At 40.5% G+C, this 16,076-nt stretch overlaps 1 protein-coding gene across 4 annotated transcripts; it reads left to right on the forward strand.

Annotated features, from left to right (window-relative positions):
* The first annotated feature begins 234 nt into the window (after positions 1-234).
* LOC147061593 (MYND-type zinc finger-containing chromatin reader ZMYND8-like) lies at positions 235-16,067 on the forward strand. 4 transcript variants are annotated; one of them, XM_085911191.1, is made up of 22 exons: positions 235-463; positions 2,452-2,674; positions 2,769-3,004; positions 7,009-7,079; positions 7,910-8,070; positions 8,799-9,020; positions 9,894-10,007; positions 10,116-10,208; positions 10,301-10,388; positions 10,464-10,519; positions 10,605-10,682; positions 10,758-10,873; positions 10,977-11,452; positions 11,534-11,662; positions 11,745-11,903; positions 12,597-13,109; positions 13,204-13,608; positions 13,696-13,811; positions 13,940-14,020; positions 14,091-14,169; positions 14,558-14,797; positions 14,958-16,067. In XM_085911191.1, exons 3-22 carry the CDS (start codon positions 2,991-2,993, stop codon positions 15,158-15,160), a joined length of 3,414 nt encoding a protein of 1,137 aa, XP_085767317.1. In that variant the 5' UTR covers positions 235-463; positions 2,452-2,674; positions 2,769-2,990; the 3' UTR covers positions 15,161-16,067. The 4 variants fall into 4 exon arrangements, with proteins under 4 accessions (XP_085767317.1, XP_085767335.1, XP_085767310.1 ...); XM_085911209.1 differs by lacking the exon at positions 8,799-9,020; XM_085911184.1 differs by lacking the exons at positions 235-463; positions 2,452-2,674; positions 2,769-3,004 and having other exon boundaries at positions 6,711-7,079.
* Positions 16,068-16,076: the final 9 nt, after the last annotated feature.

A 16,076-nucleotide genomic window follows, 5' to 3' on the forward strand; every position in this document is an offset into this window, starting at 1 on the left:
TTTTTTAGTGTTGATGCCGAATGAGTATAATGTAACCTACAGTTAAATAACACCCCGCCCCCCATCAAACTGAATCTCATCTTCTGAGTCTTTTGGTATTTTATAGTGTCCCGTTTTTCCAACAAAAGGCAAATAATAAACAATCCCTAAAGTCATAAATGAGCCACGAGGCGTGTTATGGAAGTGGTCGCTCCCACCGGCAGGGGGTGCTGTGGCATCGTCAAAGCTTGTAGTCTACCACCACCAAGAAAGCCCGAGCCAACCAGTTTACCTGTTGCTATTTTTATTGCTTATTTTCATTTTTGCTAGTTTCCTGGTTCTTCATACTGTAACCTCCATTGTGTATTGCCAACAGAATCAAGTGATTGTAAGAAGCAGAGTTGCCTATCGATCAGCCAGCCAATCTATACGATCGAATGCCCGAGATCAGGTAAACAATGGAGCGGCGAGCGGCTGGACTCAGGTAACCATTTTTTCCCCCTGACAATGTATACTATTTGTGAGTTTAAATGGTTGCGTAGTATTCTTGAATTTCATTGCCATGCGTTTGAAATGTTTTCAAGCTGTCGTATGGTATTAGCTATTGAGTTGCACTCGCTTGACATTGTCTCCCTTGTTTGGTTGCTAGGGGTCGGTGTGCTGCTTTAGCGCAGCGTAAATCGTGTATAATTCATTTGATATTGTTTCGTGTTAGTGAACGAACGAACCTTTAATGGCAAATTTGTAGGTTCTAGCTTCACTATAGTGGCTCACATTGCCTGCTACTTGTAGTTTCTAATTTTAGACTGTCATTCAATTCTGTGACATATTTATCTATTCAAATCACTTGTATTCTATTGTTTGCAGTATAAATATGTGGCAAGGTAATTTTATGCATAGAAACACACTGATCATTATTACCAAACATTATTCCTAACATTATTATCAACAAAAAGGCATACATTCTTTTGCAAAAGGTGCCACTGCAACTCAAGTTCGCAATGAATGAATGAATGAATGAATGAATGAACGAATGAATGAATGAGTGTTATACTTTATTTACTCTTGTTTGAAATTTAAAAAAAAAATCTGTTACTGTCACTAATGTCCAACTTGAAACGCAAATGCCACTTAGTGACAGAAAAATTACCACAACACAAATTTATAACAACCTGTTCCAAATTTCTTTGCAGTAAAAACTGTTAACGCTTATTACAATTTTTGGCAAATGTCTTGCGAATGAATGTCTTTGCGACTGTGACCTTGACTTAACATTTACAAAAAAAAGTCAACATTAAGGCCATTAACCTTCTCTGCTCAGTGAGATACAGGCTGAAGTAGCAGTAATCCTTTGTTACTACGGGTTTTGTTTCCCCAGAGTGGTTTATTTGAACATTTTGTTTATTTTTCTAAAACATTCAGAAATCCCCGTAACATTTAATTTCCTGCACAGTTTGGGTTATTGGCGGTTGTGACAACCGGAAGAAGTTGAGTCTGTGGCTTCAAGAGCTATGATATGAATCTGCACCCTGGTTGAGGAGAGACTGCTAATGTGATAATGGGTTAAATTCCAAGTGCCTACTTGGGGATGAGAAACATTGAAGGATTAATCTGAGAATATTAATTTGAGAAGACCACCTAAATGTTAGTTTCACATTAAATCAGAGTCAACAGACAGGACGCTAATCTAGCATTGCCCTGGATAGTCCCATTTCTACCTATTCATATCTAAGGCTGGTGATTGCAAGAGAGAGTACTCGTCGATGTCTCACAATCATACTATTTTTAGTAAAGGTTGCTTTTTTTTAATTTTTTTTGCAAGATCTTAAACATGCAATTCATACAAGGTGAACAAAGGTGAAAAAAAGTAACCACACTAAAGCATCTGCACACCCCTATCCAGTACGCACGCACGCACGCACGCACGCACGCACGCACGCACGCACACACACACACACACACACACACACACAATAAAAAATGTTTTGCTTTAATGAGTAATTTCTTTAGCCCCAAACAAAAGTACACATACTTGCAGTTTAGCACCCGTGGATTTTTTTAATTTTTTATTCATCTAATTTGGGTTTCCTCCCATTTTACCTCCATATTTCATGGAAAACATTGAATTTTTATCCGTGTTAATTCAAAAAAACTTTTTGCATTTCAGTGGGCCTCAATCATATACAATCTTATCCCTTGCCAATGGTGGTAGTCCATTGTATTCAAGATTCAAGAGTTTTTATTCGCCATGTTTGAGCGTGACAAACAAGGAATTTTACTTCGGTACATCACAGCCTGTATGTTAATTTTGTCATCAGCTAACAATTTTATGAGATAAATGAGACGCACTGAAAAGCAGCTCATGATCATTCTTTTAGTGCTCTTTGTTAAAAAAAAACAACTATGCAACTATGTTCATATTTTTAGTGCATTGTGTGACAGTATTATTCTGACTGTATGTTTTTGTCATAGGTGAAGAGCTCCAGCCTGTCATCGCACTGAAAATGGCCAGAAGGGAGGGAGGAGTTTAAACAAAGGCCCTCTCCATAAAAAATAAAAAAAATCAGGCTTGTTCAGAGTGGCCACGGCTGGTGCCTTGCTTCAACCTCTACGTGCTCCTATTTCTTCCTTCAGAGGCAAAAGAAAAGGCAACTTCTTCTACGACCCGCTCTTGGAAACAGCTTACTTGTGGTTTGTATGTCCAAAATGTTCATATTAGTCATGTTACATTGTTTTTTTGGGGCCTACTAGTCTGCTTATTTTTCATTCTCTGTTTCTGACACTCACAGTGCTGCCCCTGCCTGCTCTGAACAAAGATAATTACTCAGGAAACATTTCGACCAATCACATGCTGCGTATCTTCTTGCCTGTGCGGAGAGCAACCAGTCAGGATCGGGCTAACAACACTGGGGCCTGATCGCCTTGCTTGAAGAGCGGAGCCTTCCTCGGCTGAGGGCTGAGAGTGTCCTCCATGTTTTTTAAGTGTTGACATAACAGTGTGTCAGGCAGCCATGCATCCACAGAGGTAAGCTCTGTCTTTATATTCTACCTCAAGTCTCTCGTTACAGCATGGCTTCCTTCTCGTTGTTGTGGTGACTGTTAGTTTCAGGACGAATGTGCACACATTGAAATCAGTTTAGTGTGCAGGGGGAGGAGGAGGAGGAGCTGGGACGGATTGGAGGCCTCGCCAGGCCTTTGCTTCACTATGCTGAGGCTGAGGGTGGGGGGTTGGGTAATGACTCTCACCCTTGCTCTCTATCTTGTGTCTCAGGGTCACATGGGTGTCCCCGACATGCAGGCTGCCATACAGGAGGAAAAGTGGACCATTGCAAATCCTTTTTCTTTCTTTCTTTTTTTAAATGTATTTTATTAGATTTGAAAATGGCACCCATATCGCCTTCCCTTGTATTGTAGCCTGGCAAAGAAAGAATGGGGGATGGGCTTTGGAGGAGCAATAGGCGGGGTGGGGTTGTTATATACCCTTTGTAGGCTCGATGTTGTTTTCCTCTGCATCATGCCATGCCAGGGAGTAGACACGCTGGGGACTAGAAGTTGGTTATCATGGATGATTCTTTTTAATTCTTGCAAGTATTAAAGCTGCACCACATATGTTGGCATATGAAATTGAAAGGAAACCTCATTTGATTGTGCTCCACTTTCCATTTATGTGAAATGATCCCCTACAAAGTATATTTGAAGTCTGGGGCGTATTCTCTTTCGATTATTCCTTCAGAAATAAGACAAACATGCCGGTTTCCTTGATTTACAGGCACAGGCCTCGAGTTTACATTCCAAAGCAACACCGACTGCGCTGCACTATTGTGAAACTGCTTCTTCCTCTCTCTTATCCTCTCACAGTGGCCATTTTGTGCTCGGGGCTCTTTTTCTCGGCTCATGTTTTACTCCTCACACAGATGACCAGACAAACAGCTTTATTGTGAATGTAGGTTTCATTTCCTGGCAAATCTCTGGGGGTTGTTAAGGTCAGTACCACATGTAATGTTTTTTTTTCCTGCACTTTAATACTGATCAATTTATTATTATCGATCTATTCCAGGAGGTGTCACTTTTTATTTTAAAATGGAGAGCGACGGTGTATTGTTTTTGACTTGGGCTGTAAGATGTAGATGGAGGATTCATTCTATTTTATTAGCTCGACAAAGTGAATGTTTCTTTGTCATGCCAACACCTATTTATAATTACAATCCTTAAACCAGCCATTGTCTTATTGTTGCACCAACTGACAGTAAATGTACGTCATGATGTTTGCAGCAAACCCTTTTGCATCTTATTTTCCAGTTGTTCCACAAACCCACTGAGGTTGTATTTGATCCACGTATAGTCTCCCAAAGGGCCTTTTAAAGTCTTCTCTGTCTTATACTATCATAATCAAGAAAGACAAGGTACAATGAGGGGAAATGAACTGTCTTGCGTGGCGGGGGGGGTAAAAATCTCTGCATTGCAGCAAAAAAAAAAAAAATTGCTTTTGAAGAGGGGAGCCGGCACACTGTGATCCGTGTGGCATAACTCAGCCGACCAATAATGTTCCACCCCGTTGGCCCTCCAGCCAATTGTAAATGCAGCAGAGGTTAAAGATTGACAAGCAGAGGGAGAGCAGCAGCGAGAAGGCCCTTCTGGAAAATTCCACAGCCATCTTTGATTCAGCCTTATATAAAATTCAGGTCAATTCTGTTCTTTTATTCAAACCACTCTGAGCTTATTTGCTAATGAGGTCTTGTTTTGACGTTGCGAAGCTAATGGACTTGTATTTTGATTCGGGAATATAGACAGTTACAAATGTCTCCATTGTAAAAGGATTCTTCTCTTTTTGCATATGTTCATTACATATCTTGCTTGATTTGTCTCTACATTGTCTGTTTCGACAAAGCAAGTGACATTTGTTTCAGGAGGGTTCCATAATGCAAACCTGATCATCTCGCATGGGGCTTGTGTGGCAGGACAGTTGAGATGTTTTTATGTTGAAGTTAGAAATCCCATTTGCTTCCCTTTTTTTTATATAACAGAATGATCAGCTCTTTTGAGAAGCTACTACTTCAATTATGTGCTTGTTGGACTTATAGTCATGTGATAATAATTGGTTGGTTTTTTTTCATATTGAGTAGTAGTTGAGACTGCTGTTTTTAAAGGCAACGAGAAAAAAAAGATATGGGGAATATTTGCTTAAAAGGCATTTTGCCAATATTATTTTGTCTATGTTTTTAGCTTGTATCTTCACAATTAACTTTAACCGTTTTTTTTTTTGTTGTTTTTTTTTTTTTTTTTTTTTTTGCAATCTCCACAGAGGTTTCTGGTCCTTCTGCATGGATGTGCCAGTGTCTGAGTCTGAGCCTAGGATTGGGGGATGGGGGAGAGGGGGGAGGGGAGCAAGCTGTGGCCTCCATTTTCTGTGACGAGAGAACCCTGCTCGTCTCTCACAGGAGTGGAATATAAAGGCACTGAGTCAGGGTTGTTTCCTTTTTATCCGTCAGGTACGACTTGCACAGAGGAATCCTGTCAATGTGTTTTGGAGCGTGCGTCTGTGTGAAATTTATGCCAGAATCAGACAAGGATTTATTTACCTACGCGTGTGATGGATCATAGCTGCTAATCTGAGAATGCTCTTTGGATCACCACACATTTTTACCTGCTAAATTCCTCGTTCTTTCAGGAAGGTCTTTTCACGGCTATCACGTGTCTGTGTGTGTGTAGGGGTCACGGGCCTTTTGTTGAGCAGCTCTGAATCGCCAGGCAAAGGCAAATGTTCTCTTCTGTGCATGTAGCAGGGGGACACTGCTAGCGTTGATCTTATTTTCATGTGGGCCTTGTTTGTTCTGTTAGTCCGGAAGAGGAAGGCCCTGGAGGCGTTAGGGTGTGTGCATGTGCGAATGTGTGACCGTTGACTGGATGAAACCAGATCCCCATATGCCACAGTATTAAAGGAACTCTGCTCAACCCACAGCAGACCTATAAGAGACAATGAAAGTTTCTTTGGAAAAGTTTAAAAAGCCAACTTAGAATTTCTGCTCGGATGAATGTTCATATGAAGTGTAGTCTTGACAATGGTGGGTTGCTATATTGGCTTTGTTACTTTTTTGGATGAAGGGCTTGTGTGGGTTTAATACATGAGAGAATTATATTTTAATGTTTATTACAATTTTGATTCCCATCCAGTAACCCAATGAGTCGATCAACTTTGTGAGAACGGATGTTGCCTGTTGGAAAAGGGAACAAGATAGAAATAATAAAAATCTTATTTTGGAAGTGTGCTTGATGTTTGGTTTGTAGCCGTTAAATTCAAGTGCACTGAGCAGTCTCACTGATCAACGAGGTGACCTGCTGGTTGAGTGTTGTCTGTGGGGTCATGAATAAAGATCATGTTGCAAAGCCCTATCATTCTTTCAGAGGAGGAGCAAATGGTTTCACATTCTTAACTGTTCCTTTCATCTCAAGTAATAACATTTTAAAAAAGGAATTAGGAAGTCAGTTTGTGAATATACTGTTTGTCAAATGTGGCCTGTGTGTGTGTCTTCTATTAAACATGTTTGATGATAAATTGTGGCACACATTAATCTTCAGACCCCTTGCTGTTTTTCACATAAAAACGGGGCCAATGTAAGGAAGCTGTTCTCAAAAAATATATTTTGCACTGGACGCTGTGAACCATAATGTCTTCTGAGGGAAGGAGGCACAGAGCAATGCCATGTTAAAGCCATGTTTATCTTTCTGAATAGACGGGAAGGTTGCCATGGCGACTGTTGCCATTCTCTTTCCGCATGGCGAGCAAATTGCATCTGGTTTGTTACCGACGACTGGAAAAGGATTTGAACTTGGACCATATGCACTCTCAGAAATTCTGTCATGTAATTAATGAATGTACAGTATAACAGTGGAAACCTGTTGACAGATCCTCTGGGGATCCTGATTCCCGAGGTGGCGTTCCACTTGTTTACTGTTAATGCCACCATGGTTTTGGAACACCCTTACTGACTCTCTTTTTGTCCCCGCCTTTACTTGCTTGGTTCTTCTTAGTCTGGCTGAGGAAGAGATAAAGACAGAGCCGGATGTGGTAGAAGGGATGGAGGCAACGGCAAGGTCCAAAGGTAAGTGACAGGTCTTAGTGCTCAGTTTCCATTTACTGTAGTGCCTGTATCTGATTGTCTGTGAAAAATGTATATTTTGAGTAGTCATATTCACTGAGCACTTAAAACCATTGCAGATGTACAAAAACACAGCAAAAACTACTCAAGCCTCATCAGCAGACAGCAAAACACTAACGTCGACAACAATAATAAAAGAAAATACGGGCCCTATTTTTCTTTTGTTTGTCTTTCTTTTGATATTTTCGCATTAATAACATCATGATTATTATATTTCATCCAATTCATAATTTTTTTTATTTTCTACAATCATTTGGAGGGATTATCCAAAGTTGCAGTATTTATGAATAAAATAGATGACATGCACCACACAAATCCTCGGAGCGCTAAATCTGTCTGACTGTGCCTCAATCCACTAAAATCTCATTACACCAGCCGTGCTGCGCAATAGACCGTCTTTTTGGTTGTCTAAAGTTTTCTCGACTCTGTCACCAAACTGCCCCCTGGGAGAGAGAGAGATGGCAGACACCGTGTCACCTGAAAGACCCAGCAAGGAATAGCGCATCTACTAAATTTGACAAACATGCTAAACTAGACTTGCCCCAACACACAAATAGAGATTCATTTGTTTTTTACACTCTAGTGTGAAATGTACAATACATGAATGCAACACACTGTCATTGTAATGATAATAATTTTGTGACACAAAATCCACATATGCGCTAATTATAATGTTTTGATCATTCTGTGTGTTTTGGGAAACTGCAAAGAAGTCAATTGTTTACCAATCTGTCATCTCATGCATGATGACCTGTTTCTGCTTCTGTTTGTAGCCCCTGATCCACCAGGGTCAGCAGAACGCTCCCTGGTAACACAAAAGAGGAAGATCTCCAGTCCTACCCACTCGTCCAATGGCCACTCTCCAACTGACACCTCCTCAAGTCCACTCAAGAAAAAAAAGAAACCTGGAGCTATGAACTCTAGCAAAGACCAGGTAATGGGACCTAGTCTTTCAGAATCTGGTGTGTTGGGGGTGAAATTCTCAGGTTAGACTGCACGTGTGTCCCTGAAAAGCTATTTAGTGGTTCTGCAACCAAAGTGAAAGATGTAGCATATCATGTGTGCTAAGTGCTGAGCAGTTTTGAATGTGACTTAAATTGCCATCTTAGACCTGGACACAATGTGTTTGTACCTGCTGTGTGTTTTATGAAAAATGCATGGTCAATGCAAAGTGCATTTCTACCTTTATACTAGTATACTTTATATAATTTGCACCTGGTGGTTTTTAAGAGTTTTTGACATGTGACATCAACTTTGGTTCAATTACTTTTTATGGCTGCTTGATCTTGGTATGAGCTAAGATTTAACATGACAATATTTTTGGAAGGTCAATTTGTTATATAAACAAGATTATTTCTAAACAATCAGTATTAGCCCGCATCTATTAGACTTAGTAAGTCAGGACCCAAGATATGTAAAACGATCAACATTTATCTTGCCACCGCTCATCCGTAAACTTGTTAAACCAGTTGACTTTGCCCCATTGTTGAATGTGTCACATGATCAGCTAATCGAGATTAGCTACTTGAGAGTTTATTTTCTACCATTGCTTACTTGGCCAACCCTGCTGTATTGTTGCCTTATTTTTGTTGCACTGCACCTTTTTGTGTTCCTGCGTGTTTTTTGAAACTTGCCCCCTTTTTTCTCTTGCCTGCATTTCAGTCAGAGCTAAGACATGGTCCCTTTTACTATATGAAGCAGCCAGCACTCACCACAGACCCTGTTGATGTTGTACCGCAGGACGGCAGGAATGACTTCTACTGCTGGTTGTGCCACCGCGAGGGCCAGGTGCTCTGCTGTGAGCTCTGCCCCAGGGTGTACCACGCCAAGTGCCTCAAACTACCAGCTGAGCCTGAGGGCGACTGGTTCTGTCCTGAGTGTGAGGTATCGCAGTGGATACGTGCACGTGCGATTATGGGAAAAATAGATTGAAATCCCAATTAACAAAAACAATCATTAATTGATTTTTTTTTTTTTTTTTTAAACTTAGTATTTATTCAAATACCAAAATTCAACATTACATTTGAGAGAACAACCGCTTATTAAATTAATAACAAAGTAAATACTGTATTAAGATAATAGCAATGCAATACAATTAAAAAAACTAAACAAAAAAAAACACCAGCTGTTCCTGCTGTGCGTGCTTTGACCTCTTAGGGGAAGTTGTTATTTGTTTTTTCACAGATTAAGAAGTTTTTATATATTCCTTTGAGTTACTTTACTGTATGTCTTACTACAGCTTTTGTGTTGAATATTTGTTCTTTGAAAGAATACCACTCTTGGAACTCAATGATAATTTTCAACAAGTCTGTTTTTATGGTCATGACAAGCTAAAGTTGAGATCACGATTAAATTTAGAACAATTGCCTAGCTGTGTGTGTATTTATGTACACGTGTATGCAAATAAGCGGAAAAAAAAAATCATGTCATTCATACAAACTTGCTAATATTGCTATAAGTATTGGATTGTTGCATCTTTAATTGTAAGACAGCATAAGACATGTAACTGGCGCAAGTCATGGGTGTTCAGGCTCTCTGCTGTGTTGTCGAAGAGTAAATTCAGTAAATCACTCGTGTTGCACCTAAACTAGCAAAGCCTTTTGCGTTTTGGGAAATGTACAGAGCAGCATTTCAATGATCATCTTATTGTCGTTTTGTACACCAAACAAAAAGTAGATAATGGAACATATAGATTTTCAATCAGGCCAGTCCTTGCTTGTGAATCTGCCCTTCATAAAATGCTTCCTGTTGTTTCAGAAAATAACAGTTGCCGAATGCATTGAAACACAGAGCAAAGCCATGACCATGTTGAATATAGACCAGCTCTCTTACTTACTCAAATTTGCACTCCAAAAGATAAAGCAGCCTGGGGTAAGTCATCAGTGGAAATGTTATTGTAACTGCAAGAAATTTAACATTGAAATAATATCCAAACTGTGACGAATCCATTTCACCCCCTCATTTGTTCATAACGAGCAGACAGAGCCCTTTCAGAAACCTGTGTCCTTGGAACAGCATCCTGACTATGCTGAGTACATCTTTCACCCCATGGACTTATCGACCTTAGAGAAGGTAGTATGCATTTATTTATTATGTAAAAGAAGTGATCAGACTTCATGGAAAATATTGAACCATCCCCCCCCCCATCCCTTGTTTCAAACTAGAATATCAAGAAGAAAATGTATGGTTGCACTGAAGCCTTTCTTGCTGATATGAAGTGGATCTTACATAACTGCATCATTTATAACGGAGGTAGACCAGTAGTCAGTTCATACAATGTTTGCAAATGACTGAGAATGATTATGATGATGATGATGATGATTTCAGGCAATCATAAATTAACAGCAACAGCAAAAGTCATTGTCAAGATATGTGAGCACGAGGTAAATATGCTCAATTTCAATTTGAATAATTTGTTAAGCTATGAATAAATGTAACGTTTGTCTTTCTCTCTGCTCCTCTTTTCAGATGAATGAGATTGAAGTATGCCCTGAGTGCTACCTGTCTGCCTGCCAAAAAAGGGACAACTGGTTCTGTGAGCCATGTGTACGTTTTTGGCATCATTTCACAACATGGGTGTGTTTAATCTTGATTTTGAATGTTATTTTGTAACACCAACAGAGTCAGCCGCATACATTGGTCTGGGCTAAACTCAAAGGTTTTCCCTTCTGGCCAGCAAAAGCTCTTCGGGAAAAGGATGGGCAGGTTGATGCACGTTTTTTTGGACAACATGACAGGTGAGCTAAAACACTCCCGTCTGGATTTTAATAAGGCACAGCAAAGTATGGTTAAGTTGTGATGAGTTACATCCTTCTGAATGTTGCCTTCCTTTCTGTGCAGAGCTTGGGTGCCCATCAACAACTGCTACCTAATGTCCAAAGAGATCCCTTTCTCCGTAAAGAAGACAAAGAGCATTTTCAACAGTGCCATGCAAGAAATGGAAGTTTATGTAGAAAACATTCGTAAGAAATTTGGAGTTTTTAACTACGCGCCATTTCGAACTCCTTACACGCCCAACAACCAGCTCCAAATGTTGCTGGATCCTTCCAACCCCAGCGCCGGTACAGTCAAAACAGAGAAACCCGATAAACTGCGCTTTAACTTTGATTTAACCGCATCTCCAAAGATGGTTCTTGGTAAGAGTTCCACAACCGGTGGGATGAATCGGAGGGTCTCCATGACGGATATGCCTCGTTCCCCGATGAGTACAAACTCGTCGGTTCACACGGGTTCCGACGGAGAGCAGGATACGGAAAAGCCCAGTAGAAATTCTGCTTTTCACTACAGTACCGGAGAGGAATCCATGGACTGTACCGGTAATTTCTCCTCTCGCTTTATACTCACTCACTTTACACGGAAAGGTAAAATCGATAAGATGCGTTTTGTCATGAATGCAGCATCGCCTGTCTCGGGAAAGGTTGGTCCAGCAGGCAGCTTGACGGGCAGCCCAAAGCCACTCAATCCTAGCTTGGTGCCCAAGCAGGAGAGGCCGGCATCCACGGGTGGCATCCTAAATCTCAATTTGGGTCAGCACCACGAATGCATCTCACACAAACCAAATTCCAAATGTCCACAATGGAATGACAGAATGTCATATTTTCTTTTCAGATCGAGTGAAAGCCGAGATGGATCTGAGAGAGTTGAGCGAGAGTGTGCTGCAGCAGCAGCAGCAACAGCAGCAACAATTGGGGTCAGCCGCCCTCCCCACGCCAAAGAGACCCATCAGGAGTCTCGACAAGACTATTGAAAGCTGCAAGGCCCAACTTGGTAATTACAAACACATGATTATAACTTGCATTGTCCACATTTTAGATCAGTTTGTTTAAGCATTTGCATTGAGTAACCTTATGGCAATCTCTGCACAAGTACGCTAATTTAGATGTTGTAATAAGGAGAAGAGGGTCTCTGGCTGTATGTTTAATTTGATGGAGATGGAAATCACGTTGATCTGCCTTCTGTATGAATTGTGCTCTACAAATAAGCTTGCTTTGTCTCACTGTAATGTAAAGGTGGGGAAGGAAAGCCGCTGTTGACGATGAACTTTGCAACCGTTTATTCAAATGCATGCAGACCAGTAAAACACGTTAAGACCCTTAGTATAGAAGTTACATGTAACACCAGCAGGCATGTATCTGACAGAGAATACAATGTGTATTTTTTGCTTGTCATTTTTTGTGTTCCAACTTGATTATAAGATGTCCAAAAAGTAGTTTTTAAAATATGTTTTAAAGCATGTGCGGGCTGTGTAAAAAATGTTTTGCGTATAAAAGAAAGTCTTCACTGCGTTCGGGTAGGTTAATGTTGTTTGTGCCGTCACCATGGGAACAGAACACTGCTATCTGTCAATATTCGAATGACCAAATCCCTCATTCTTTAATTAAGTCTTTTTGTCATAAGTCAAGACTCAATATAGCATATACCATTATCAACTGTGTTTTTATTGGACCTGTTCATCTGCAGGGATAGATGACATTTCTGAAGACGTATATAAAGGTGTGGAGCATAGTGACTCTGACGACTCTGAGAAATCTGACTCCAGCGATAGCGAGTATGCCAGCGACGAGGAGCACAAGCCAAAAAGCTCTGTACAGGATGAAAAGGGCAAAGCGGATCGAAAGCGGCCCCGAGCAAATGCAGAAGCAGAGAATAAGGACTCAGTTGGAGGGACGGTGGAAAAATCCACCTCTGCAACCCAGCTCAAAGAGAAACAGGGCAGCGACGGACAAGAAGAGGCCCTTCAAGAAAAGACCCGAATGACCCAGTCTCAGCCGCTCCCTGACAAGCCAAAGGCCCCGGAAGAGAGCAGAACAGCGAATGCAACATCAGCGGCCGAGCAAGACTCTGATTCCGAAAGAGAGCTGGTGATTGACCTTGGAGATGAACACGGAGGCCGTGACTCAAAGAGGTCAAGAAAAGACACGGGTAGCTCTTCGACCAAAACCTCTAAAGAGGTCAATATTGTCAAATTGGAGGGTAAAAAAAACATTTTATACATGATTCCCCATGATTGCACTTTAAGGGAAAATAACACATTTTAATCCTGTCCCAATATTTGCTGTTTCCCCAGGAAAAGTAACCAATTCCACTTCGGCAACTGCGCCAGCTGCTTCCACCCCGAAAGATGGCTTGCAGTCTTCCTCGGGTGCTCTCAACGCCATTCCCACTTCCGCATCTGGTCCGCCCAGTGCTGCCTCAACCACCAGCAGCACTTCCAGCACTCCCTCTGCCTCCGTTGCGTCAACCTCGCCAGCAGTGAAGAAACAGCGCCCCCTCTTGCCCAAAGACACGTTTTTGCAGCGAGCAGTGGTTTGGAACCCCACCAAAGTGCAGGCATCCTCTCAGAAAAGTCACGTCCAGAAGCAGCAACAGGCAGAGCAGTCGACTGCACAGTCACAAGGGCAGGTGCAGACGCAAAGTCAATCTCAGCAGAATTCTTCGAGTACACGCTACCAGACCAGACAAGCAGCCAAAGGTGTTTATACACGCACGGACATTGATCTTCATAGGATATTTTTGTGAACATATTTAACATATTCCTATTACTCTTCAATCCATCTAGTTCAATCGAAAGATTCTCCTCAGAGTGCGAGCTCATCTTCTTACTTGTCGGGAGACTTGCCAATCCCGACTGCTTCTGCAGATGTAGCTGCGGACATAGCCAGATACACAAACAAAGTAAGTCCTCAACGCAGACTACTTGCAGTTCAATGTTGATAAAAGGTCTTAATTACTCTGTTATGAAAGATTTATTTACTGTTCAAACTCTTTCAAACCATTGACAAGATCTGACAAAACCTTTGCAGATTATGGACTCAATAAAAGGAACAATGACTGAAATCTACAACGACCTTTCGAAAAGCACTACGGGAAATACAATCGCAGAGGTGAATGTTTTCCTTGATTGCCCGTGATGTCACCTTACAAGAATGGCTTTTAACTTTTGTTCTTCCACAGATTCGACGGCTGAGGATAGAGATTGAGAAACTTCAGTGGTTGCATCAACAAGAGCTGTCTGAGATGAAGCACAATCTTGGTATGTTTTATATGGTGGATAACAGCAGTCAACAAAATTCTACAGTTTTTTTTTTTTGTAATCAAAGACACTTTTGTAGGTGATATTTTTGGGGTGCCGATTCCAAATCTGCTTGTGTTTTTTTCTCTAGCACATCAGGTTTTCATAATGACAAAAAAATATGTAATATATTTAATATTTAAGAATTAAGGGTTGTGTTTGGCAACACGTGGATTTCTTTTGTGAAACATCAAAGTTGTCAATTTTATTGCAGCGTGATGTGCTAGAAAAAATGCAGACATATCTGAAATTCACAGCAAAAATGATGTTTTCTGTTCTCAAAAAAATGAAGATGATGTTTTCTGAGAGTAGAAATCATTTCGTTGTTGTCAACACAACCATCCCACAGAACTAACAATGGCGGAGATGAGGCAAAGTCTGGAGCAGGAGAGAGAAAGGCTGATAGCGGAGGTGAAAAAGCAGATGGAATTAGAAAAGCAGCAAGCTGTGGATGAGACGAAAAAAAAGCAGTGGTGCGCCAACTGCAGAAAGGAGGCCATCTTCTATTGTTGTTGGAATACCAGTTACTGTGATTACCCCTGCCAGCAAGCCCACTGGCCGGAACACATGAAATCCTGCACGCAGTCAGGTAAAAAGTCCATTGAACCAACTTTCCAGTTAAGGCGATTAGTTATCAGCAAAATACAGTTTTTTGTCATCATTTATTGGCTGGCTCAAAACCCCAAACATTTTTTTAAAATTGTGCTTATCATTGTAATGATTTGCTATGTCTTTCTTGGTGTTCCCAGCTTCAGCTTCACAACAAGAACCAGAAGTTGAGCCCAACCCAGACACTTTGGGCAAATCCACAAGCAATTCCCCGGCCACACAAACTCTGACTGCCCCAACAGGGACAACCATACCCTCCTCATCATCATCCATATCCGACAAAAGCAGCTCTCCCACATATATTGATAAGAACAAGGACAGCGCTGGTGTTACTGTGACATAACTGTCACTTCACATTGGAGCATGTGTTTCAAGGCTGCTGCGGACCTTGCTACGTCATACTTGGCGCGTCAATGTCTGCTCTGATAGTTTTGGTTTCCATTCTAATTTCAAGGTCCTTGCTGATTCGTCATTATTGTGACATCATTTGATTCTAACAAAACAAAAGTGATTATCTATGTTTCTATACTGCGGTTTTGTTATCAAAATGTTACTACTTTATTTCTTGTCCAAACAAGATTGTAACTAACTGCAGTATCTTTGTTACACTAACATGGTTCATTGCTGCTCGGAAATGCTTAAAGGCTGTATTTTTGTTTTTTGTTTTTGTTTCGTTCATCATCACACCATGTGAGATGCCGAAACAGCCATGAATATTGATTCTCAATTACCATGGTTGCATCACCTTTCTGGGGTTTGTAATTTTTTTTTTTTTTTAATCATTTCATTTTTATGTCAGTGGTATTTTTTTCATTCCACATTGTACAGGTCTAAAAAAAAACAACTGTGTGATTTATGAAAAAGATCTAAAACATTTAAATGTAAAAAGGTTTTGTAAGAAGATACACAAACAATATTTATTATGTTTTATAGTATGTTTTGATGCAATCACATTTTTATGTGGCGAAATTTTATTTGACCTAAAATATTCATGAATGTCAGTACTGGGTGAAGTCTGTTAAACTGTATTTCCAAAGTTAAAGTTAATTCCGGTCAGACTGTTTGAAATGTGTATACTTGAATAGAAACTATGTTTTGGCTGGTTATGATTACACGAGCATGTCTAATTTTTGTTTGTGTCGTTCTTGTTTACATATTGTAAATACAGTAAAATGACTCGTGAAGAAAATAAACATGTTCTCGATATTTTGGTGCTGGTTGATATCCTTATTAAATTAATTTCTGTTGAACACGTCTAT

The sequence above is a fragment of the Syngnathus leptorhynchus genome, chromosome 1 (assembly GCF_054491065.1).
Source record: "Syngnathus leptorhynchus isolate UIUO chromosome 1, UIUO_Slep, whole genome shotgun sequence".
NCBI lineage: Eukaryota > Metazoa > Chordata > Actinopteri > Syngnathiformes > Syngnathidae > Syngnathus > Syngnathus leptorhynchus.

What these genes read in the sequence shown, in the direction of transcription:
- LOC147061593 (XM_085911184.1), top strand. Translation starts at nt 6,935, where the DNA reads ATGCCACCATGGTTTTGGAACACCCTTACTGACTCTCTTTTTGTCCCC. An exon ending in TGAACTCTAGCAAAGACCAG is followed by an intron (nt 8,071 to 8,798) that starts GTAATGGGACCT and finishes CCTGCATTTCAG; the next exon opens with TCAGAGCTAAGACATGGTCC. An exon ending in CTGCATCATTTATAACGGAG is followed by an intron (nt 10,389 to 10,463) that starts GTAGACCAGTAG and finishes TGATGATTTCAG; the next exon opens with GCAATCATAAATTAACAGCA.